The following is a 23,718-nucleotide window of genomic DNA, read 5'->3' on the forward strand; positions in this document are numbered from 1 at the left end:
AACAGAGACAAAGTCTAAGCTTTATCCTCGCAAACACTTTAAGGACTGATTTCTATTATCCTTTCAATCTGGAGACATTTTGTATGTACGAGGTTAACAATCTTGTAATATTTCAGCCAGAAAACTCAAAAGAAAAGTTAAATAAAAATATGCGTGCAAAGTAAGCTTAGAACATGCAAAACAACAAGAGTGAAATAGCCTTTGATACACTAAGTCAAACATCCCACGTCTAAGTTTTTCTAAGTAAAAGAGCTTTGTCCGTGTTTTGTGCATCTAAGGAATGTTGTAGATCGATCCAAATTATTAAAGATCGATCATTTTAATCATATCGTAGAGTCGTAATTTAGTATAAGTCTTATGATAGGGTTTAATTAAAATCGGAAGAATCTTAGGAAAGGGAAACTTTTTTTCAGATTGAATTTTTGGCAAACTCTTTTTATCACAGGCTACAAACGCAGACGAAGGAATAACAGAATCGCAAAAACCATTCACACCCTACGACTTTCTGTTTATATAACTAAATCGAGGAACACCATAGAACTTCGATCGTAAAGTCAGACAGGGAAGCTGATGCTTTTGCCTAATTAAACACTTTCCAAGCGATGTATCTATCTGTATTTATAAATAATCTCGAGCTAAAGAAGCAACGATGATTCTCCTCATCAAAAAGTCGAGTTTGGTTCTTTTAAACATGATTCGCACGTTTGTTCCGCAGAAGTATCAAAGGGCTGGTAAGCCTGAGAGAAAATAATCATGTCCCATTATTTTCTCTTGGGGCTGGTTATTTACCTGAAGTTTAACTTATGGCATTGTTCTAAACAATAAAAAGATTGAGATATCTTTTTTTCAGGTTTTTTTTTACACAACTCTAAGACTCCGCGATAAGCGACGACGAAAATGAAAGCAAATTTACAGTTATCTTGGTAGCCTTAACAGAAAACTGTTTACAGGGAAAGAGAAAAATTATAATAGATTATAAATTAAATGTTTATACCTTGTTTTAGCAGATGATGTGTATTCGCTTGTTTCTCAAGAGCCGCCAGTGGGGGGAAGAGGAAACAGTGATTTCGTGGCTCATTTGAAATAGGATTTTGTTGAGGTAGTAGGTCCATTTGGGTAGTCCATGGATTGGTAGCATTCGAATATTAACGGTATTCTCGTGCCAGGGGTTAGTGTTTTGTCTATCACCCTCTTCACAGGGTGGGTTTTCAATTTTTTTTCTACACGACTCTAAGACATTAGAATAACAACTGTATTCTCTTACCAGGGGTTAATGTTTTGTCTATCACCCTCTTCAAGTCGTTCAAAAAATGAATGCATGACGTACAATGAAAACTTTTGGCCACATTTAGATCAATTTAGAACGCGGTTTTACCAAAGTCTGAATTGATTTCTTGAAATGAGGACGCACTGTTTCAACTGTAACCTCAGCTGTTTGTCGTTGCTGAGTTTTGTTCGTTGTCTAGCTCAAGGTAAGGTCAACAGTTTCGTTCTATACTGTAGATCTGTTGTTCATATCGTGCAGTGCGAAGGAGAATGATTTTGAATTCTCTGTTTTATGCGGAATTCTTTATTTATTATGACTAAAATGCGAAGCAAAAGTCTTGGCACGCTCTAATACTTTTTAAATTTTTTTTATAACTTTCATTCATATCCTCCTCTCCCCCACCTCCATGTTGCCAGCATGGTGTTATTTATTAAAAAACAACGGTCATTTATTTTTTTTAACATTGTTTGGGGGAAAGCGGGAACTTTCAAGTAACTTATTAAAGATGAATCACAACATTTCTGTTTAATTTGTTGCGAGAAGGTTGTAGACCACCCACAAAAATAATGGACCTTATTCGCCCGTGAGACCCATTAGTAAGGGGAGGTTACTAATTATACTTTAGCTACTCATTGTGGATCTTACTTGAATGTAGACTTTGATTGATTTTGCTTGTGAATAGTGGGCGCTGAGTATCGCAGTTTTACTTGTTTGTTTTTGCCTTGAGTGTTTTTTTCTTCTTGTTTTTCTTTGAATATGGTTGTGTTCTTTCAGGCCTGGGTTTTTAGTTTGGAAAAAAGCTCCAATGTTCCAATTCGCCTTACTGCAGATATGGGATGTGTAGAGGTAAAGAGTCCTCTGTGAGTCCTTCTTCGCCACCAAGGGTTAGCGTTAGGAGAGGCATCAAGGTCAGACTAAGGCGGCCATGAAAACTCAACAAATTTTATATTCGATTGAAGTGACTGCATTTGTTTGCTGTGCTTGGATCGAAGCCCTATATTTTGGAATCTCTCGAACACGTGAAACGAATTCTTTTCATTAAGGTTTACTCTAAGGGAAATACATGCCATGTTTTGTGTGGAAAGGTTGTTAATAAACTTTCCGGGGCAAAAGAATGAAACGATTGTAAACCAACATTTCTCTAAGACCCTGTGGTATTTCCTTTGCTGGACTATTATGTTAGGTATCGAAAAATAATGTATTAAAAATTAAAACAAGGTACTGTGTTTATTTAAAACATGAAGGTACTTATTGAACGGCACCAACATCGTTCAGCATGCATCGCGAAAATAGTCGGTGTGAACAGCGGACGCATTAAACAATATCAATGACGTGACCTCAATGCTAACATGGATAAGTTTTTATTACAGTGATAATATCATAACTGTGGAGAGCCTCACTGTCTCTGTTCCACTTATGACTCTCCAGTGACCTCAGACAAAATATATTTACAGTTTTATTATCTCGGAAATGCTTTAGGACCCATTACATGATATCTCTTGTAGAGCTGAGCCAAGATTATAAAATTGCCGTTCGCTTAATATAATTGAATCATGAGAGAACTTTATGGGGTAGTGTCACGGTTGGGCGTGCGTGGATTTGCCCACCACTTCTGTGATTATTTTGAAACCGTCCACCGTCTTGAGTATTTATGAAGTCTTCATGAAAAAAACAGATGAATGGATCTACCGTTACACTAATTATTTCCCTGATTGTCTTCTTTTCAATTTAAACCTCAAAAGCCAGTTTTTACATGCTTAAAACTATTGACAGAAGTGAATACAAAAAAAAAATTGAGATACCGATCAAAGATTATATTTTTTTCCCAAAACACCGTTAAATCTTTACAAGATTGTTAAGTAATTACACACAAGTCGCTCATATATTAAACACATGAAATCGTTCTAAGGAGAGGATATAACTAACCAGATTATCATCATTTATGGCAGGGTCAGAGCTTAACATCCTTGTTTCTTATTAAAAACGTACAAAAAAAACAGGATTGAATATTTAAATCAACTACCTATCTGTGATCCTCTAAAAACAAGAAGATAATTTCGACTGGTGTTGTATTCCATACACGATTAGAAAATTAATCTGTGCTACGTATTATTCTAGAAGTTTCTTGTTGCTGATTGTGTCGATAAAATCATTTTCCTCTCTCAGTGCTGAATTTGTTTCGTTTTACAATGTTGTCGTCATCTCTTAGCACTGATTTTTCGTCCGTAGGACGAAAACTTCGCTAAGAACCGTTGCAACTTATCGCTAGCAGTCTTCATACCCTGAGATTAATCCAGTGAGCTCGACATTATTCTATGGAAAAAGAAGGACTCATGTAATCCTGTCTAATTCTACGAACTTCAAGATGTTTACTTTGTATCAAACTCATCTTCCATTAATGACCCTGATTTGGGGATGAAAATGCTGTTTGAAAAAAGAATAAAAGAAATAAATAAAGTTAGTTTTCGACTTATAGTGTCGAAAGTGGCAGTGGCCACTTTTTCACTTATCAGAATTTTGAGAGTAAACATTGCCACCTTTTCACTATTGCCGTTTTTTTAAGGTTAGATTGGTAATTCGAGAAAATAGCAAAAGATCATCATAAACCTCCCCTCAATTGAAAGAAGTTTTGGGAAATTGCCTTCAAGAATTAGCAATGAAGCCATCAACCACTTTAAGAGGGTAATTTAGTATTAGCAACTCAGTTAATAACGTAAATTTGCCACCGTTAAGAGTAATAATAGTAATAATAATTTATTTACTTCTGTTACGCGTGTTGCATATGCAGATACTCACAAAGTTTCAAAGCTGACGTTTTATGGCCCTTTTTCGGAGCGAATGAAGAAGCGCTTGCGCTCGAAACGTCAGCTTTGAAACTCTTTCCTGTGGCCAATTTACGATATCAACTCAGCTGATAACACTAAATTACCCTGTTATACTTTTCCACCGAAACTGCACCACATTTTCTTTAGAAACTTACCCCCTTTATTCATTGGAATTTACTCAAACTGCTTACCTTTTCTTTTCAACTTTTTGTTTCTCCTGTTTTTTTTTCGTCCAGAACTTTTCACTGCTAGACGTCTTTCCCACTTTCTGAATTTTTCCACCCAGGCTCTCTCCCAAGGGACGATCAAACCCGTATCACGAAACAAGTAGAGTTTGTGCTGTTCAGCAACCACGTGACCGGCCACTAAGAAAGAGGCGTCTACCTTGGGAACCTGTGGACAGTTGCATGTGGTATTCCTGTGCAGGTAAATAGAGTCTCCCTTCCTCAAGTGAATAGAGCTTTTTTGTAGGATCCTCTCAATTTTTCCCTCTATTACTCCGCCATTGTCCTTCTCTGTAGTTGAGGTGATGAATACTTTTAAAACTGTGGACGGAATGCACATAAATTAAAGTAGCAGTTAGATGCTGTGTCGTAAATTTTTCATACGAGGAAACAAAAAAGACTTGTTATTAAAACAAAAGGGGGTCTTAATGGGGTAATGGCCTTTACTGGTAAAGGTTAAACTTTTGGCCAATTTACGGCCAATAGTTTGCAGCATTACATCTTTGTCACCAGAAATTTTTTTACGGTTATTTTTTTTCTACAGCTAGCGGTTAAAATTTGTTAATTGGGCCATTTTACGGCTAACGGTTAACCTCATTAAATCGTTATTAAAAGGCTACACTGATGTAGATCCAAAGTTCTTGGTGATTGCTTTATCGACTTATTACCCAAACAATTATCCACTCGTAGAACTCGGTGCAAGTAAACCGTTTGTTCTTACTGGCATTAATGAGTAAATCAGAGAATCCTATACAAGAGCGATAGAATTGTATGCCTATTTGAATGCTTATAGGATATGTCTGTGAAAAAAAAATTTAATAATCATAATCGTAATAATAAATATCATGCATGATGATTATGGTAATAATCTTCATTAATGATAACTAGACGCACGTCTACGTGTACCCCGACACCCCTGTGATGGTAAATGTAGGCTCATTCTTTTTTTAACCCTTTAACACCTAAGAGTGACAATCATCTAGTTTTTCCCAACAATATCACCCCTGAACCACACATTAAGGTTACGACAATAAAAGACATGATCACCAACTAAAGATACTCTTGATTGTTGGACAAATTCTTCATGTCACTACCTCGAAAAATGTACCGAGAACAGTATGGAGAATACGCATATTGATCTTAGGACGTAAAGAGTTAATATGGTTTCCACATTTATTTTATATAAACATTTTAAAGGACCTGTGTAAAGCATTTAAAAAGCACGTAATATATGTGTTAACGCTTTCACACAGTTTCTTTACGTGCGTTTAAACTTGACCTTGCAACCTTTTTGTTAAAAAAAAAAATGCATGCACATCGATGATCGTGAGGACGAATAAAGCCGGATTCTGAACCGAGGCCTCCAACGTAGCACTTTAGTAGAAATATCATGAAAAAGTGGGTCCGGTCTCATCTGTGTGATAACAAGTATCATTCTGTGCGTAAAACCCTGAATTGTTTTCGCTAGATACTTCAATGACTGTTTCAAAGACCTGTGCCGTACATGCGGGCCAAATAATTCAACAGCTTAGGAGTGCAAACCAAAACAACTTACTGAAATGGTAAGAATTCCTTTTATACCGCTGGTAGTTTACACGAGGCTTGATGCATCTGCAGGATGACACTGCAAGACAAACGGTGAAGATAATCAAAAGATAAGTTTGTATTTAAGACAACAAGATTCAAAAGAAAAAAAAAAGCAATTGACTCTATTTCAAAAGATGTATGGCCCGAAGAGAAACAGCGAAGCGTCATAGTTTACAGAGTTTTATTGCTGATCAAGTCATTTCAAATGTTTCGAGGTTTTCTCACTTTGTCGATTATTTAAAACATCGTTCTCCTAAGCCTTTCGGAAAGTACTGCTGCCATTGTCCATGTCGCGCCGTCGTCGCGCCGTATGACCATTACGGTCATAAATCGGAGACGGTTTTTGAGAGATGTCGACTCAAAATTCATTCAAGTGAGAGAGAAGTTACCGAAACGAATGATTTCATGTTAAGTCTACTTTATGGTCTTTCTCTGGAAAGTCAGTTACGCAACCCTTTTCCCTTCGCGTCCACAATGGGACCTCAAATACGACAACGGCGGGCGTGTACGACAGCGATCGGGAACTGAGGTAACGGGGAGAGGAAACCGTCGCCAATGGCGAAAAATAGGATTTCACAGCTGCAGAGGAAGCGAAGGGACGGGTGGGACGGGTTGATTTCATCTTCAATCTTTCGTTGAACGACGCAGCACTGTGAAGGTGTCATCTTGTACAACATCTCATCGCTTACGTGCCTATCGGTTTGTTTTGCGTTGTTTGTTGTTGTTGTTGTTGTTGCAATTGTCTTTTTTCAAAATTAGATTCTGATAGTTTCATACCATATTAAGGTTTATGATGATATCAACACACTGATACAGTGTGCTGCAACTCATCTTTGATCTTTTCTTCAATTTCACAAATCAATTCAGGGTACTTAAGATGGCTACCCTTAGAAATCAGTTATTGGTCACTTTGGGTTAGCACAGCATTAACTTATCTCTTAATCAATACCTGAGAGCTAAGCTGATATATGTATATTCCTTATACGACATTTTGATTGGTCGAGAAAACCAAATACCACTTGAGTATTTCAACTTCAATTACAGCTCTAGCATTGATACCACTTACTTGAGGCATGCTATTATATTTTTTTTTGTAACTAATTCCGCAGCTACGTTTTAGCAACGAGGTGTCTCATCTAAATTTCAAACAGATCTATTTCGAAATACTCGATTTTGTTCAAGATCGTTCGCACTAACCCCTAAAATATGACAATAATATTACTTAGGTAATAATGCTCTTATAACATATGAATGAAATAATATTGTGGATCAGCCTCTGACTAATCTTTTACACGCAATCTGCGGTTGAGGCACTCTCCACTATACGGTTGACTTGGTGTATCTCAATACTTTCAGGCGAACCTTTCGCGTTTGCGTAAACTTCAAAGCTCCTATCAGCATAATCAAAGTGTTTCTAGCCAAGTGGCTGTCGATATTTTACTTATTTTCTTAAGCAATAATCAACACCGCGTTTGCTGTCGAAATCGCGTGACGAAGTAAAAAAGAAATACGCATGAAGACCAATGCACTGCCTGTTGTTGTTTACTTTAACTATGTTGAGAATAAAGCAAGTTATCGAGGGCTTCTCACCAAAAATAAACTTCGGTTTTCTTTCATGTTCTGTGGCCGGCGTTTAAACAGTTTTCCTTTAAAAGGCATCCCAATAAGTGCAGTCTATTAAGCAAATTAAATTATCGCAAAAATTTTAGGAATGTTGTAGGCAAGTTTTAATAACTGTAATAATCGGTTTACGGCAATTTACTCTGAAAGGGGCTTCATTTTCTAGAGCCGAGGTAATATCTTTTCAATGTTACACCAAAGTAAAAGAAAAAATTCTGGAGTGAGATTGATGGACGAAAAGAATTGGCGGAAAATCGAAAGAAAACGGCACTCATAACGAGGCTTTCTCTCTACAAGTAAAACTTAACAGTACATAATCTCCTGAACGGAAAGAAGACAAAGAAAATACTTCAAAACAGACAGTAACATGATTTATTTTTAAGTTGGTCTCGCCATAAAGGCAGGGTTCGAATAAAATAAAACCCTACGGTATGGAATTCGCGCGCTGTGTCCGAAATAATCCTTCAGTATTCAGTAAATTAGTTTTGGACTGGACCTGCGGAAAGACTTGATAGGCCTCTTGAATACCTCTCGCACCCGCAAAAAACTTGGAATATATTTAGGCTTAACTCTAATAAAAAACTAAACAAAGGAAAAAGTAGTTCTAAAAATGTAGTACACGTTCATTTAGTACATTGTGATTCTTTTGCAACTTCCTTCTTTGGTTCCGATTTCGATAGCAGTGTCTTAAGTTTTTAAAGGAATAGGAGACTAAACTATTTGTCCGCATTGTACTCTTTACCAGATATTGGGATCGGCAAGCAAACTTTCACACGTTTCTTAACTTCGTGTTAGATTTTTTAAATGGATTTCAATCATTTCCTGTCTGCCCTATGAACTCTGGGAGGGAGAGCTTCTGAAGAGCTGCTATGTCAAGGATATAATGAATATGATATGATTTAAAGGCATCACGCAATTCCTGTGGGCTTTTGAAAAAGAAGTCATATGTTCGTAAACTCTGCTGGCTTAATAACTACATTGCTGAACCTAAATGCAGCAGTCTAATATCACTGCAAAAGTAAAAATTTATTAATAGAAACTGAAAATATTTTTAGAACTTTTTATGACACGGTTTTGGTATTCAAGAACACAACATAATTTTGACCTTTCCATCGTTAGAGACAATTTTTTGGTTGTTATCGACGATGTTCACAAATGTTTACAATTCAAGTAGAAAGATAGAGAAATATTTCAACTACGAAAGCCATACGCGACCTCGAGAGGCATAGTCAAATGATGCACTCCAAAACTTCGGAGAAAAATCAATGGACAGATATGAATGGTTGACAAGTCTTTACCTACAAATAAATCACACTCGGATTAAGAGACTGCAAGCATTCTTTCGTATTCGTGAAGTTGGAGTCACAGCAAATTAAAGGAACGTGACCACAAATTTGTTTGGTAGTTTGAATATTTATCACCAAGAAAAGTGTAATTTCCTGTGAATTAATAGGAAAGTCAGCTGTGTTGACATAGGATTCTATGCCTGTACGATTCCTAAATTTTATGAGTTTTTTAATTTGGCCATATTTTATTTGAATCGAATTTACAAATTAAAACCCGGTTATCTTAATTCATGGATAGAAGCAACTCACAGGCTGGATATTAAAAGAAACGGACGAATGATAATTGAAAGTTACAAGGCTTGGTTAATCTAGTTTAATTAAAGCTTTGAAAAATCCGCCAACCCAGTCAGAAACAACAAAAGTTGACAGTCAATCAAATGTTTGAAATTTCATTTAACCAACCTCATATAGGGTCAGTTTACGTGGCGTAAAAGTAGCCTAAAGATCGGTTTCAGAGAAGCGCATGAAAAAAAAGTAACCCATGACCTGTAGAGTGAGTCGCCGTTTATAAGAACATTTTTGAATAAAGCAACGCCATATTTCGTAACTTTGTACACTAGATAAACATTTAAAGAATTTGAGACTCTTAACGTTAACTGCATGATCATTCCTTTCAAGCCCTTAAATCCGAAGGGCTGGCGACAAAGGAGTATATTTGTCGTTTTGCGAGATCAAACGCTTAGTGGACCTCTTAGTGCAAATGAACAGTGAATAATCCTGATGAATTTTTAAGACGAACGATTTAATTAAGAAGCAAATAATACAGCCTTGATTTTACTTACCAGATTTAATAAAGGACTCAGGCTTGATGCAAACGTCGCTTTCATAGGATGGCAGGTCCTTACAAACGACGTCGGGGGGCCACTCCCGGTTGTATTTTCGGATGGTAGGCATACACTCTCTCATGACCTTTTTGCAAACTGATCTGCACGGACGAATTGGCCTGGATTTAAACTCTGGTGCACAGATGGGTAGGTGATAGGCACAGAGGAAAAATCCTGCATCAGCCGAACAGTTGATAGCGACGATGTCACTGTATAGCTCAATCCTTTGCCTGCTGTATTGTTGCGTGAGATGTTCAAGCGCATTAGGAAACATTGTCATGTTGTACGGCAAGTGTTTCTGGCAAATTGGAATCTTGATGGGCTCACATGTTCGGCCTGCCAATGTGATCACAATATCAAGGCAAAACACGACAGTTCCCATCAAAAGATACATCTTGTTGCTTGTACTTTCGTTGTGAAATTAAATTATCACGGCCAACGTGCTGTTTAAATAATGGACTTATATTGGCCCAGCGCACACTTGCCCCTTTATCAAGGAAATTGATTGTATCATTCGCTATTATTAATACTTGCAAGAGGACAACACCGCCCAGTTGAGCAGGTCTCTCTAAAACGTCCTGAAGGACAAAGTATTAATTGAACCGGGCGATTTGGTAAGACCACGCACTTAATTGCCGACAGTTAACACGTTCCGCGGTGTTTATAAACAACAAGCTTGACCCGTCTCGTTTGAACAAACTGTGTTCTGTGATCTGCTAATGAATGTTGACGGCGTTAAGCTTTGATGTAACCTTGTAGGCTAGCGTCGCCAAAATTTTAGAGATATTAAAGGATAAGCTTGGTTGTATTTATTATATTTGTCAATTCTTTGACCCCGAGTATTCTTGAAAGTTATTTAGCGTTTTATATCGCATAAAACGCTTCTAAGTGTCATTGTTTTGACGAGAATCAGTCACTTCGACGGGCGGGACAAATATTCAGACAAAGTTATCCAGTTATGTTTGGAATAAATTTATTCTGTAAAACAGAGAATTTTTCTCTCTTCAACTTTCTTAGCTGTGTCATTATTCAGAAATGCTTACACCATCCAGATATAGAGTAATTGAATGGTAAATATGGCGTCAAAATTTGGCGGGAAAATCACGGCATTCCCTGTTGCCGCGTCGTTTATTGCCAGATGGCGGGAAATAAGCGGACGTAGCTTACGTGTCTTCAAGTTCCCGGTTCCTGAATAATTCATTCATAGCATAGATAACTTCTTAATACTCTATCTTAGGCAAACATTTGGGGTTTCCGGTCATGCCTAAGAACATGCAAAGCATTTCCAAGCGAATAATCGATATAAGCTTCCTTTTGGAAGACATTCCAATTCATGTCATGCATGATAAATCGCGTGTAAGGCTTTATGACGTCACCTAAAAATTAATCTCAATAAAGTTTTGCACGCTATTTTGACTGTACATTTATTCTCACCGCTAATATTTCTGAAAACACTACAAAGGAAACTGTTAGGGAACTGAGCACTCATATTTCATTTGATCAAAGCTAAGGGTTTTTAACAGAAAAACTTTGAGAGTATGACCATAGATTAAAAAAACAGAGGAGAGAATCCGTTGTAAAAATCCAGAAAGTAATTGATACAGACAAAACGCTCTTATTTCAATTGCATTCCTGCATGCAATCCTTCCCCGGAGTAAATTGTGATGATTCACGCTTTAAAATCCAGAAGTACCTAGCGAAACAACCATCCGTTTTTACATGCTTGGACTTAAAAGTGTTCCGTCGTAAGTTGCACTCAGTTGTCTACTATGATGGCAGTGATATAAATTTGTATTGCTTGAAATACGACCAATATAGACTAACAGTTTTGACAGCCTTTTTATTCTCCTAAACTTTGTCGGGGATTCTTAAAATAGATTTATTAGCGTGCGAACCTGTCCAGCTCTATTTTGGAACTTGGTAAGAGATTTTCGTGCGTCAGTGCTGTTATTATGTCGAAATTGCCCCTAATGAAAATGAATTTTTGTTTATCTCTTCAAGTCACTTGATTAAAACTGACAGCGTCTATTGATAAGTTCAACTTCGTGGTGCCGTCAGAGATGACTTCAATGATTAATCAAATGCCGAAATGTACTTCTGAAGTAGCAAATGAGGTTTGAATGGACCGATGGTAATAATATGTATTATGTAATCTAAAACAGACGAGGGATAGTTTTCAGTCATGAGTCTCTCAGGATGATTAAATGATTTATTTCGCAGTTTGAATTTAATCTGTTAATTGTTTAGTGCTTTTCGTACCGAAGCAAATAAAGGGAAAGAGTTCGTCATAAACACAAGCCTATGAAAAAAAAATATTTTCATGACGTTACAGTCATCATAGAAAGCCTTGTTGATACAAAAGCACAATTTTGAAGATGACAGCATGTAAAGAGCAGTTCCAATCGTTGTTTACATGGGAACAACATTAATTTTCCAGGATTTTGCAATTTTAGCAAAACGTAAGGTGTGCAGGCAATGGCCATTACTCTGTGGGCATAGATTTTTTGAGTGTTTATCTATACGTACATCTTCGTTTGTTATGAAAGGAGCAATCTCCTGATCAGTCTTCCTCGTGCACATATCTTAACCCTCTTGAAAATCTTTCTGCGTCAGGCTAAATTATTTTTTCACACTTTCAAACATTTTAGCTTTAGACTTTCTCGGGAAACTTGAAACAATATTGTTTATCCCGTTTAATAAACTGTTGTAGGATTCAGGTAAGACAATTGTTTTTGTTATTCCGTATGGATTTCCATGCGTTAATCGTGTGAGGCGTTTATATCAAAAAATGTATTGACCTGACAGATATTAACCTTTCTCACACAATTTAACAGTTTTTTTTCAGTTCTGCTAAATGGCGTAGATAATATTCGAAAATACTTACGGATGGAAAGTATCTGAGGTATTCAGTAAGTAGTCTAATATGACTTATGAATACTAAGCATTTAAATATCGAGTAATTTTCGATGCAAATCGGCTTTAAACCATTGTAAGTTTGTTTTTCGCATTCGGGCCCCAAAAAAATTGTATTGAATCGAAACACTTGACCGCAATAAAAAAAATTAACGAATTAAAGAACCAGGCCATAAATCTTCCATAATCAAATTAAAGATATGTGCAATAACTACTTTTAGTTAGTCATGCAAAAGATCAAGTTACCATCACGCACATGAATATTCGACTTATATGTACATCAATAATGGATACATGGCCGATTTGAGTCCAATTCGAATTTTTACTAACAACTGTTATGCCCAACTAGCTTTGATATCATTTGTCATTTACAATACTTAACAAAAAAATTAGCTTCGAAACTATGCAGTAAACAAATCTCAATTAATTGACCAAGTGGCCTGCTGATCACCCAGACGAAGTGATTTAGACTACGCGCTCGTCTGTTACTCCTGGGCTCACGGCATCGTAAATTTCAATCGAAAAGTCACGAGATTCGAAAATAAAAGGGATCAGGAAGTTTCATACCAGGTCAACTGCTTACTTTTGGCTACTGATCTTTAAAACTCTGTTGTCTAAATGTCCGAATCGTGAAAACCGCTAGAATCAAAGATAAAAAATATATCCGATTCTTTCCTCAATTATTCTCCCAATGATATTCAAGGTGCCCCGACAAACAATGCAGTACTGGATGCATGGACGTCTCTCCCATAGAATAACGTGAGGGAATGCAGAAAGACGATAAATTTTTGGTTAAGCCATTTGTGTGTTTGTTTGATTAATCAGTATTGCCAAGAAGTATTTCTATCGATTAACGTTACATTTCGTAAGAAAAGACAAGCAAAACCTTGACTTAAGTTGGAATAAAAAATTGTGGACTGTTTGTTATCTCAGCCTTGAGTCAAGTACCTGCGCAAAATAAATAGTCTGTATGTGGCAAAAGAGAAAAAAATAACGTGACCAATCTTTATTTATGTATTAAGGAGGTAAGTTTCTAAAGAAACTATGGTGCTGCGTCGGTGGGAGAGTATAGCAGGTAATTTAGTGTCAACAACTGAGTTGAAAACGTAAATTAGTCAGCGTAAAGGGTAAAAAAGCTGACGTTTCGAGCGTTAGCCCTTCGATTGTATTATTTCGTTTCTTTGAAGCTTCTTGTCGGTTTCTTTGTTGTATTTTTTTTTCCTATTTGACTATTGTTTGCATTTTTTGTCGTTGTCCGTTTGTTTTTATCGTTGCTAGTTCTTTTATGTGACAACCTCTCCATGTGTCTGTCCTCCCCCGTCACTTTGCAGCTCCCTACCCTACCCTGCTTGCGCGCCCAAATCTACAAAGCGTTCACTCATGTTGCTTGAGAGCCTGGGTCGAGTTCTTGATTAGAAAGCAAGATGGCGGACAAGCTAGGCTAAAGGCGTCTGTTACCAGCAAGTTCAGGTGTAGACGAAATGTACCCTCTCCTGGCTCAGAAACTTGGTTGTTCTTCTTTGAGAAGTTATTTAGTCTGTTTAACTCCAAGGAATTTCATCACGTACAGGTATCAACCGCTGCAAAAGCTGAAAGAACACTTTTTTTGTATTCAAGGCTCAGTGTAGTTCTTGAAGCTTACCCATCGTTGTATTGGGCTAGCTGCGAACGATCCCTGCTTGCTTTCAGCTTTTGCGTTTGGTTTATCATTATAATCTAAAATGTGTACTTTTGTGTTGCATACAGCGATCATTTCATTTACATTTTGAGATAATAACTATGACACACCCCCTTAATATCCGTCTCATTTTTTAATTTTGTCTTAGGGGAGAGGGATAGAAGATTCTCCCCGAACATTCACCCTTCCCCCCACTAAATAGCCCAGTCTTCAGAGTACAATAGAACTTAACAAGATCTTGAGCGAGTCATTTTTGTCTGTGTGCAAATGCAAGCAATTCATGGTTGCAGTATTGATTACCTTCTGCATGCAACAAACAATGCTCTAATTCTGGTGAGGCCATTAGGGAGGTTCTGAGTTTGCTGTATCCTTTTAATTTTTGTTGTTAAAATATTCTGTTAATTCGTGTGTTTTGTAGGTCCAGTCCAATATCACTGAATCTCTATTTTAAATATTCCCAATCCCGTTAATTTTTTCCATAAGTATCCTGTATACCCAAGTATTATGTATCTGATAACCCCTAAGAGGGCCTTTCTGTCGGCACAATCAGCATCGAGAGAAAACATGTATACTTGACATACTCTAGTAAGAGTGCCTTCACTGGTGGTCTGAAATGGTGTTAATAATAATAATAATAATAGGTCATTTATAATACGCTAATTCAATAAAATGTTCAAATGCACATGACAAGATTAAAAAACAAAATGAAAAGGCTAAAAAGATAAAATTACAATTAAGAGTAAACTTACAATAATTTAAAAAGCTAAGATTACAATTAAAAGTAAACTCACAATAATAAAAACAATTGCAGGGCTTGCCTTCAAATTTCACTCAAAATTTTATAAGTCCATCATTTTCCAGACCTTAGCTTTATTTGCACATACTTGTTGTTCAGTCATCTGGGAGGTTCTGGCTGGTTTAAATTTTTCCTTTCAAACTTCCCATACCATTGGGACAGTTTTTTCATTTTTTGAGCAATGTAATTCTCTTCTATTTATAGGAGTAACAGACTAACAGTTCTTAGGGAACATCAAATCTCAAAAATCATCACAAAAAGTGCTTCAAAATATACTGCAGAGGCATTCAGATGGAGAACTTTGCATGTCTGGAAATTATTAGAACAGAGATCAAATTCTTATGCCCATCCCTGGTATCTTCTCAAGTATACTGGACTCTTAGCTGTTGGAACTTTAGTTGTCAGATCAAAGATTTCTAGTGCCTCCTGTGGGCCGAAGTTGAGTCACAAGTCATCATCACAGCTTTCGCAGGGCAAAGACAAAGATGGGAAGAGATCACAGCCAAAATTTGATTTCAGAGAATTCTGGAAATTCCTGTGGCCTGATATTTGGCTTTTACTATTAGCAAGCTTGAGTGCTTTTGCAGTTGCCATGGTGAACATTGAATTACCGCTGTTGCTTGGGAACCTTGTAAATGCTGTCTCTAGTTTAACAAGTGGCAATCTAAACACAGACATATTTCAAGTATTAAGAGAACCTGCAATGAAATTGATATCACTTTATGGGGCTCAGTCAGTCCTTACATTTGCTTATATCTCATTTCTTTCTTGTTTGGGTGAGAGGCTTGCAGAGCGAATGCGCAATGCTTTATTTGCATCATTGATACGACAAGACATTGCTTTCTTTGATGATCATAAAACAGGAGAGCTAGTCAACAGGTATGTTTCCTCTTCTAAGGGTTGCTTGGCCAAAACAGCTTTATTTCATTTTCATGGAATATCATTAATTTATAGCACATACATACGTAGGGTATATGAAAAAAAAAAAATAGACATACAAACCATACCATGAACATAACATTCACTCTGAAAAACCAAGGACTCCCAGCTACCACTTTCCGTAATATCATTACAGTGGTCCAATCCTCTAACGGTATGAATTAACTTTAGATAAGTTCATATATTATTTTTTGTTCACTGCAAAATTTAGGTCAAAGGATTGTTCAGGGTAAGCTGCATGACATGCATGCATTTTGATTGATTCTTATAATCTGTAAGATGACAGATGCTTAGATGATGCCACCATTACCAACATTTTGCCTTTCTATGATACATAAAAGGATTCCATGCTGCTGTGAGTCTGTACAGTAATAGATCACAGAAGACATCAAGATGTCATCTGCTTTGTGCCTAAACATTTCTCTGCTCCCCCAAACTGAATGCTAATTATTTCTTGAATTGAAAATGTAGGTGGCTCACTTAGAACCTTTTTTTTGTCTTATATGGTGGAAAATTTTCCTTGAAGGTTGACCAGTGACATTCAAGATTTCAAGAGTGCATTTAAGCAGATTATTTCCCAAGGTCTGCGCAGTACAACTCAGACTGTCGGCTGTGTGGTATCACTTTATATGATTTCACCCAAACTGACAGGTGTAATGATGGTCATCTTACCAGTTGTCATTGTTGGTGGTACTTTGTTTGGCTCCCTATTAAGGAGGCTCTCCAAGGCTGCTCAAGAACAGGCTGCTAAGGCAACTGCAGTTGCTGATGAGGCTCTTGGAAATGTGCGAACTGTGAGGGCATTTGCTATGGAAGATAAAGAAACTAAGTAAGATCATAACAAAGTCACTGTTGCCCTCACAGACCATTTTTTGAATACATTTTTTTTTTAATGCATCTTTTCTAAATAGAATCATGCATCTTTGTCTATCAACTTTCTGACTTTCTTACTTTCTGGAAGGTTCAGAGTGAAATGATGAAGTATCTTATGGCAAATATATGAGTTGTAATACGATAATGAGATTATCTACATTACTTTCAAGTGAATTAACCCTCCTAGAAGTGATTGACATGTAACATCTCCCTAATATCCTTACAATGTCCAGGTAATGAGAATACTCAGACCTATCAGGTTGAAGTTGTTGTCTTGATCTAACACCAAATTCTCATAACTTATTAACAAGAAATTGTGTAGCAGCTAGAAGGGAGATTCAACAATCAGATCTTGGGATTTAAAGGGTTAAGAGGTTTTTTGTTTTAATTTTGTTTTGTAAATTGAGTTTTATTCTTAAGTTTTTTTTAATTTGACAGTGTTTGTAAAGAAAAATATAAAATGGGCAAAAAATTTGTCAAGGATTAAATATTAGAGTATACTAAGAAATATTGTAATTATTCCTATGGTAATGAATATAATAATTTCATTAGCATTGGCTGGATCATCTTGCAGCTTGTATCAAGATGAAGTGTCTAAATCCAAGGCACTGAATGAGATGTTAGGTGTTGGAGTTGGGTTGTTCCAAGGTCTGTCAAATCTAGCCATTAATGGCTTGGCACTGGTAGTGTTGTATTATGGTGGATCACTTCTTGCTGCCAAAGAAATGGAACCTGGAGACTTGATGAGCTTCCTGGTGGCTACACAGACTATACAAAGGTACTTTATTGGACAGTATGGCTCACACACCTTTCTTCAGGTCCTAGCACTTTTTTATAACTAAAAAAAACAGCTAATAAGTTTTAAATTTTCATTGTGTGGGAAATTTAATAAAATAATGAGAGATTTTGGCTGCAAAAGAGCAACAACTTTAAGATCAAGACAAAACCCAATGAGCTTTTTTCAGAACTCAGACCCTCTTAAGTCTGATTTTTGGGCTGTATGCTCAGCTATTGTAACAGTTCCAACTTTTTCAGTTGTTGTAATTTTCTCAATTTAGATTCTAATTTCATAATGAATAAAAAGAAAGGAACATGAAAATTGAACTGGTCAGAAAAAATTTAGACCAGGATAAACCTTTGAATCACCTGACTGACAACCTTCTGTGTTGTAGGTTTGTATAATTACCTAATTAGGTGTTAATTTTCTTCTTTTACAATGTCAGGTCTTTAGGTCACATATCTCTCCTATTTGGCCAAATTGTGCGTGGCATGAGCTCAGGAGCAAGGGTGTTTGAGTACCTAGCAATCGAACCCACCATACCAGTTACAGGTGGTAAACAAGTCCCCCTTGAGAACATATGTGGAGAAGTTAGCTTTAAGGATGTTACTTTTGTGTATCCTACACGACCCATGCAAACTGTTCTTAAAGACTTTTCCCTGTCAGTGCCAGCTGGTAAGATGGTTGCTTTGTGTGGAAGTAGTGGAGCTGGCAAGTCAACTGTAGCAGCCCTGTTGGAGCGTTTTTATGATCTGAAGAGTGGAAGCATTTTTCTTGATGGTCATGACATAACTTCCTTGGATCCCACATGGCTGAGGGGACATGTGATTGGATTTATTCACCAGGTATTTAGACTGTGAATAAAAGCAGGTGCACTTTATTAAGAACCAAATTACCTTGCAAACATATTTTGAATTAAACAAGGTTGCTGTTACAACCAGAGAGTAGACAGGTGTGAAACAGCATGAACATAAGTTCTAGTTATTGTTAATACACAGTTGTAATCCAAATTCTGTTCACTCATATTGATTTCTTTGGGCATAGCTTTAAATTAAGTACTGTTAAAGTCAGTTAGAACTCTCTCTTAAAATCATTCATGTAGGAATAAAAAATGTGACATTTCACCTGATGATAACAAATTAAGCATGAATAAAAATATTTAAGAAATAGTCTTTTGAAAACATTAAAATGTTAAACATTTTTTTCAAAATATCATTTCCAGCCAGCCTTCTGCTATCATTTTTATGTGTTTGTTCTTTACATCCAGGAGCCTGTGCTGTTTGCCACTTCAGTTTTAGAGAACATACGTTATGGCCGCCCAGAAGCAACAGATGATGAGGTATATATAACAGACAACACCTTGTGTCATGATCATTGTCTGATGAATTCATCAATTTTTTGTTACATTATTTCCTTTGATTTTTTCCCATAATATGAAGGTTTTAGCAGCAGCTCAGCAAGCAAATGCTGATGGCTTCATTAGAGATTTTCCTGAGGTAACTGATTGCACTGTATTCTTTTGATACCAGTCATTCTTTGGAATGGCTCAACTTTTGTGGTTGTCATTGTTCAGCAGATTAATTTATTTCTGCTGTTTCATGTCATGTGATATAAAAAAAGTTTCTAGCTTGTGGTAGCAAAAAATTTATTAGCAACTAAAATTTGAATCTGGGTGATCTGACTGATGCAGTTGGCATCAAATGCTTAAGTTTATAACCTCAAAGTCAGTTTCTATCAAAAGCGGCAGATATTTATCTTCTTTTATCTCAGTGGTCAACATTTACACTTTAAAAAAGTTAAACCCAACTTTTCTTCACAATGTTTCCACAGATATCACATTGTAGTTGTCACAGGGTCAACTTTTCCTAAGTCTTGGCATTAATCTTTTGTATCCTGCCATCTGAGTATCCCTGCAAAATGAAATCAGTAGCCCATAAGGCAACATTTGAAATGATATTGTACTCAAGCTTCAAGGTTCTAGTGCTATGTGTCGCAACTTTGCACAAATCTCACTTTATTCCACAGGGATACCAAACTGTCCTTGGAGAGAGAGGTGTTACTGTGTCAGGAGGACAGAAACAAAGGTGTGTAGTATTTAAAACTTTGATGAATATAAAGCAGAAAGTATCAGTCAGCTTTTTTTGGTTTTTGAGAAGAAGCTGCCAAATGAGTGATAGTTGGGTAAAACTTTTTTTTAAAATTATTTTGTTTGTTTGTTTTTTGCTAGGATTGCAATTGCCAGGGCACTTCTAAAGAACCCAGCCATTCTCATCCTAGATGAAGCAACAAGGTATTTTCAGTATGCCATATAGACTCATTTCTTTTGCTTTTTATTAATTCAAATCAAATCATGATGTTTATTATATTCACAAAAATTCATAAAACGACAGAGATTATCCATGTTGATGGTGTTCCCTAAAGGAGTTAGCATTCATGACATTAGGTGAAAGTTCCTTTTTTTTTATATTAGGGAATCTGCATCGTTGATTTATTCAATTAATCTGATTTTACAAATGTTTTGGGCCAAGAAGTGTGTTGAGTGTCATCTTTCATTTACATCCAGTGCCTTAGATGCAGAATCTGAACGTGTTGTACAAGAAGCTTTGGACAAAGTTACTAAAGGTTTTAAATTTACTTCAATTCATAGCTAAAGTATTAGTCAAATGAATATAACTGATTATAAGGTTGACCTGTACAATAATGTACACATGACAGCCTCTTTATGAGTTGCATATTTCATGGGTTAACACTTCAAGACACTCTTTATGTCTACTGCAGCCATTAGGCTCAGTTTGTGTGTATGGAAAAGGTATTTTATCCTGAGTGATTTTAAAGAGAAAGTTGAGAAAATTAATAGTACTTTTCTACCAGTTAAGGGTCATTCTCCATGATGAATAACTGTGACCATAGACTTGACATTTCTTGTAGCTTTGTCAAAGTTTTTCACAATAAGGACCTCCCAGCTTACTAATATTATTTTGAGTTGCTGTAGAGCCTAAGAGAATTCTTCAAGTTGATTAATATGGAGGAGAAAAAAGCATTGTACTTTTAATGATACTTGTCCTTCAATTCCTGCACTTAGGACGCACTGTGATAGTTATTGCTCATAGGCTCAGTACCATACAGAATGCTGGTAAGTTAATATGAAGTTGTCCTTTGAGCTTTGTTTTATCATATGATTCTCCTGAAATCATTGAGAGGGTTACACTACACGAAAATTGAAAAAGATTTGTTATCCTTATGACACAATTTTTGAAGGCCCTTCGGGCTGTCAAATTAGTTCTTCTTTTATTTATTTATTTCTTTTTATTTGTATTTTCAATTGGTGATGATCTCTGGTGTAGGGCTGATCTTGAATGGTGGGATCATAGCCAAAATATTCTCTGCAAGCACTAGCCTTTGCAAAGTTTAAGTTTAGTTTTCTGTCATTAATATTTGATTGATATGAATGAACTAACTCTGGGTTAGTAGGATTATTAACTATTAAAGATAGTTTCATTCATATAAGTAATTTATTGCTTACCCAACTCTGTTGCTGCAACTTCATTAACTTTTTTTTATAATTAAAACAGATATGATTGTGGTTCTTTCCCATGGTAACATTCGCGAGGTAAGTTATAATTGCAAACATATCAATGTCCTTAATTAATAATTGCAGCAGTTTGTGTCACTTTCTTGTACTTCCCCCACATCAGGTGTTTCCCTCAGCTGGTTAAAGTTTTTTGAATCTGTTCATTTCCCCACATACATTTTGTAAAAAAATTTCCAAATAATTTAAAAGTGTGTTGTTATGGTTCTGATAAAGTTTGTTGTTGTAATTTGTAGCTGTTACGGTAACTGTAGTGCTGTTGTTCTCATTGAAACTAAAATATTTCCTTGGAACTAAGGATAACTTGGGTTTCAAAGAATACAATTAAGTGCTAACAGCTTACTTCAAATTCAAACTGTTCCAGTCAGTTGGAACATCTGTTTAAAAAAAAAAAGGAATATGCAAGAAACAGATAAGTTTTGGACCCTTTCATAATTTAAGATGGATTTCTCTCAACAGTTACTATTTTTGGATGCTCTAACAGGCATGAACTTTGTAATTTTATGGCTTTGCTATGGTAGGAGGTTGAACATCACTTCAAATCACTTTTATAATAGGTGGGAACACATCAAGAATTAATGGCCAGAGATGGACTTTATGCAGACCTTGTACGACAGCAAATTCAAGAACAGGATTAACTTAGCATGTGCCCCAATAGATGTTGAAGTACAAGAGCAGAGACCATGAGATGTCATCCATCTGAGCAGTGTTAATCACACTTCAGTGCCCTAAAAACCACATGTTAGATCCATTTGATAAATTCCTGTGTCACCTTAAGGATTAGCTTGAGTTAACTTGTTTCACATTATCCAGTAGATTTCATTTGAAGACATCTTGTTTGTGACTTTTTACATTTCATTAAGGGGCTGAGTTTCTAAAGAAACTGTGGTGCTGCATCAGTGGGGAGTGTTACAAGATAATTTGGTGCTATCACTTGCGTTGATAATGTAAGTCAGCCACAGTAAAGAGGTTGTAACACTTGCAATCTGAGTGTTAGCCCTCTTTCAAAGAGAATATCATAACTACTTGTAATCAAATGTACTGTGTGTTAGTTTAGCTTCTCAGATACATACGTGCAGAGTTAAAGCAACTGATATGACATAGGATTCCACTCCATTTTGACTGGGTGAAGAAATCAATTTAACTCAAAATGAGCCTTTGGGAAGAGAGGGTGGACTCCACCCTAGATCAGCTATGATGCTCTTTGTCCCAGAAAGTGGCATTGCCATCAATGTAGCCTACAGTGCAGGTGTCTCATTAGGGCAAGTTAAGATTAAGAAGCTGGCAACCTTTTACTCATGTTTGGTCTGAAGTTAGAGTCAACAGTGGGGAGAGGAGTGGGGAAGGGGGAAAAAAAATTCATTGCTCTAACCCCTCCCCTCTCTTTTTTGATCAAGGCAAACCCCCATTGGTACAGATTTCTTTCTCTCCCCACTCTTCCACTGCTGTAAAAATCATAGATGGCAGCTATAATTTTCCACCAAGATAATATTGAGCACTCACCCACCAAAATATTGCCTGCTCTGCAGGCTGCTATCAAAGTTAAAGATCGAACTCTCTTGTAAGAGGGTTAAATAGATCTCAAAGGGTACTGTTGTAGTGTGAGTGGTCAGAAAGGAAATCATAGGGACAACAGTTAAAGCTGTGACATTTTTGGTGATCAATGGTGGTATTTGATTAGCCCCTGTGCTGCAATAGGATTTCACTGTCTTCCCTTTGATACTTTGGTCACATCTCTAATATTCTGACCAATTCATTGTTCCTCGTTACAATTAATTAAAGTACAATAACTGTAGCAACCTTCTGGACATTGGATAACGATTTTATTTAAGTGAATAATGAAACTACAACGTGAAGTCTTCTATACAAATTGATTGAAGAGAAACTAAAAAGTAAAGTCATTAAACAAAAGTCTGGCACTTCTTACTCATAATACATGACCCCAAGTTATGGTATAAAATAACATGTAGACTTGACACTGGGAGCCAAGAAAAGAAATCAGTACTATCTCATGAACGCCTTGGATGTTTTCCATCTTCAAACAAAATTGTTTACCCTTTAACCTCCATGAGTGATCGGCATGTAATTTTGAATCATATATGAAATCAGGCCACCAGAATAAAGGATATGATCAACATCTAAAGAAGGTCTTGATTGTGAAACAATTCTCCCTAGATAATGTAGAGAGAACAGTGTGGAGAATTTGCACACTGATTTTAGGGTGTAAAGGCTTTAACCCCTAAGAGTGACTCCACATCTAATATCTCCTCACAGTGTCACTCTTAGATCAAACATTAAGGTCATGAAAATAAAGAAAATAATCAATAACTTAAGAAGCTCTTGATTGTTAAACAAATTCTCCTGTCAGCTCCTTATGAAATTATACAGAACAGTTTAGAGAATATGCATGTGGATTTTAAGTGTAAAGGGTCAACATGGTTTACAAATATAAACCAGCT

The 23,718-nt window shown here is 36.4% G+C and overlaps 2 protein-coding genes across 3 annotated transcripts; one reads left to right on the forward strand and one right to left on the reverse strand.

The window, feature by feature from the left end:
- Positions 1 to 2,612: 2,612 nt before the first annotated feature.
- On the reverse strand, positions 2,613 to 10,402 carry LOC131791335 (secreted frizzled-related protein 3-like). The gene is made up of 4 exons (XM_059108671.2): positions 9,652 to 10,402; positions 5,872 to 5,940; positions 4,284 to 4,637; positions 2,613 to 3,691 (listed from the first exon to the last, which is right to left on the reverse strand). The coding sequence occupies exons 1-4, from the start codon at positions 10,085 to 10,087 to the stop codon at positions 3,663 to 3,665; spliced, it is 888 nt and encodes a 295-aa protein (XP_058964654.2). The 5' UTR covers positions 10,088 to 10,402; the 3' UTR covers positions 2,613 to 3,662.
- Positions 10,403 to 11,313: 911 nt separating this feature from the next.
- On the forward strand, positions 11,314 to 23,416 carry LOC131791319 (mitochondrial potassium channel ATP-binding subunit). 2 transcript variants are annotated; one of them, XM_059108647.2, is made up of 14 exons: positions 11,348 to 11,438; positions 13,938 to 14,176; positions 15,285 to 15,959; positions 16,546 to 16,848; positions 17,467 to 17,670; positions 18,116 to 18,515; positions 18,938 to 19,009; positions 19,110 to 19,166; positions 19,696 to 19,754; positions 19,898 to 19,960; positions 20,234 to 20,292; positions 20,753 to 20,803; positions 21,243 to 21,280; positions 21,817 to 23,416. In XM_059108647.2, the coding sequence occupies exons 2-14, from the start codon at positions 14,088 to 14,090 to the stop codon at positions 21,895 to 21,897; spliced, it is 2,151 nt and encodes a 716-aa protein (XP_058964630.1). In that variant the 5' UTR covers positions 11,348 to 11,438; positions 13,938 to 14,087; the 3' UTR covers positions 21,898 to 23,416. The 2 variants fall into 2 exon arrangements, with proteins under 2 accessions (XP_058964632.1, XP_058964630.1); XM_059108649.2 differs by lacking the exon at positions 13,938 to 14,176 and having other exon boundaries at positions 11,314 to 11,438.
- Positions 23,417 to 23,718: the final 302 nt, after the last annotated feature.

Source organism: Pocillopora verrucosa, chromosome 3 (genome assembly GCF_036669915.1).
Source record: "Pocillopora verrucosa isolate sample1 chromosome 3, ASM3666991v2, whole genome shotgun sequence".
Lineage (NCBI taxonomy): Eukaryota > Metazoa > Cnidaria > Anthozoa > Scleractinia > Pocilloporidae > Pocillopora > Pocillopora verrucosa.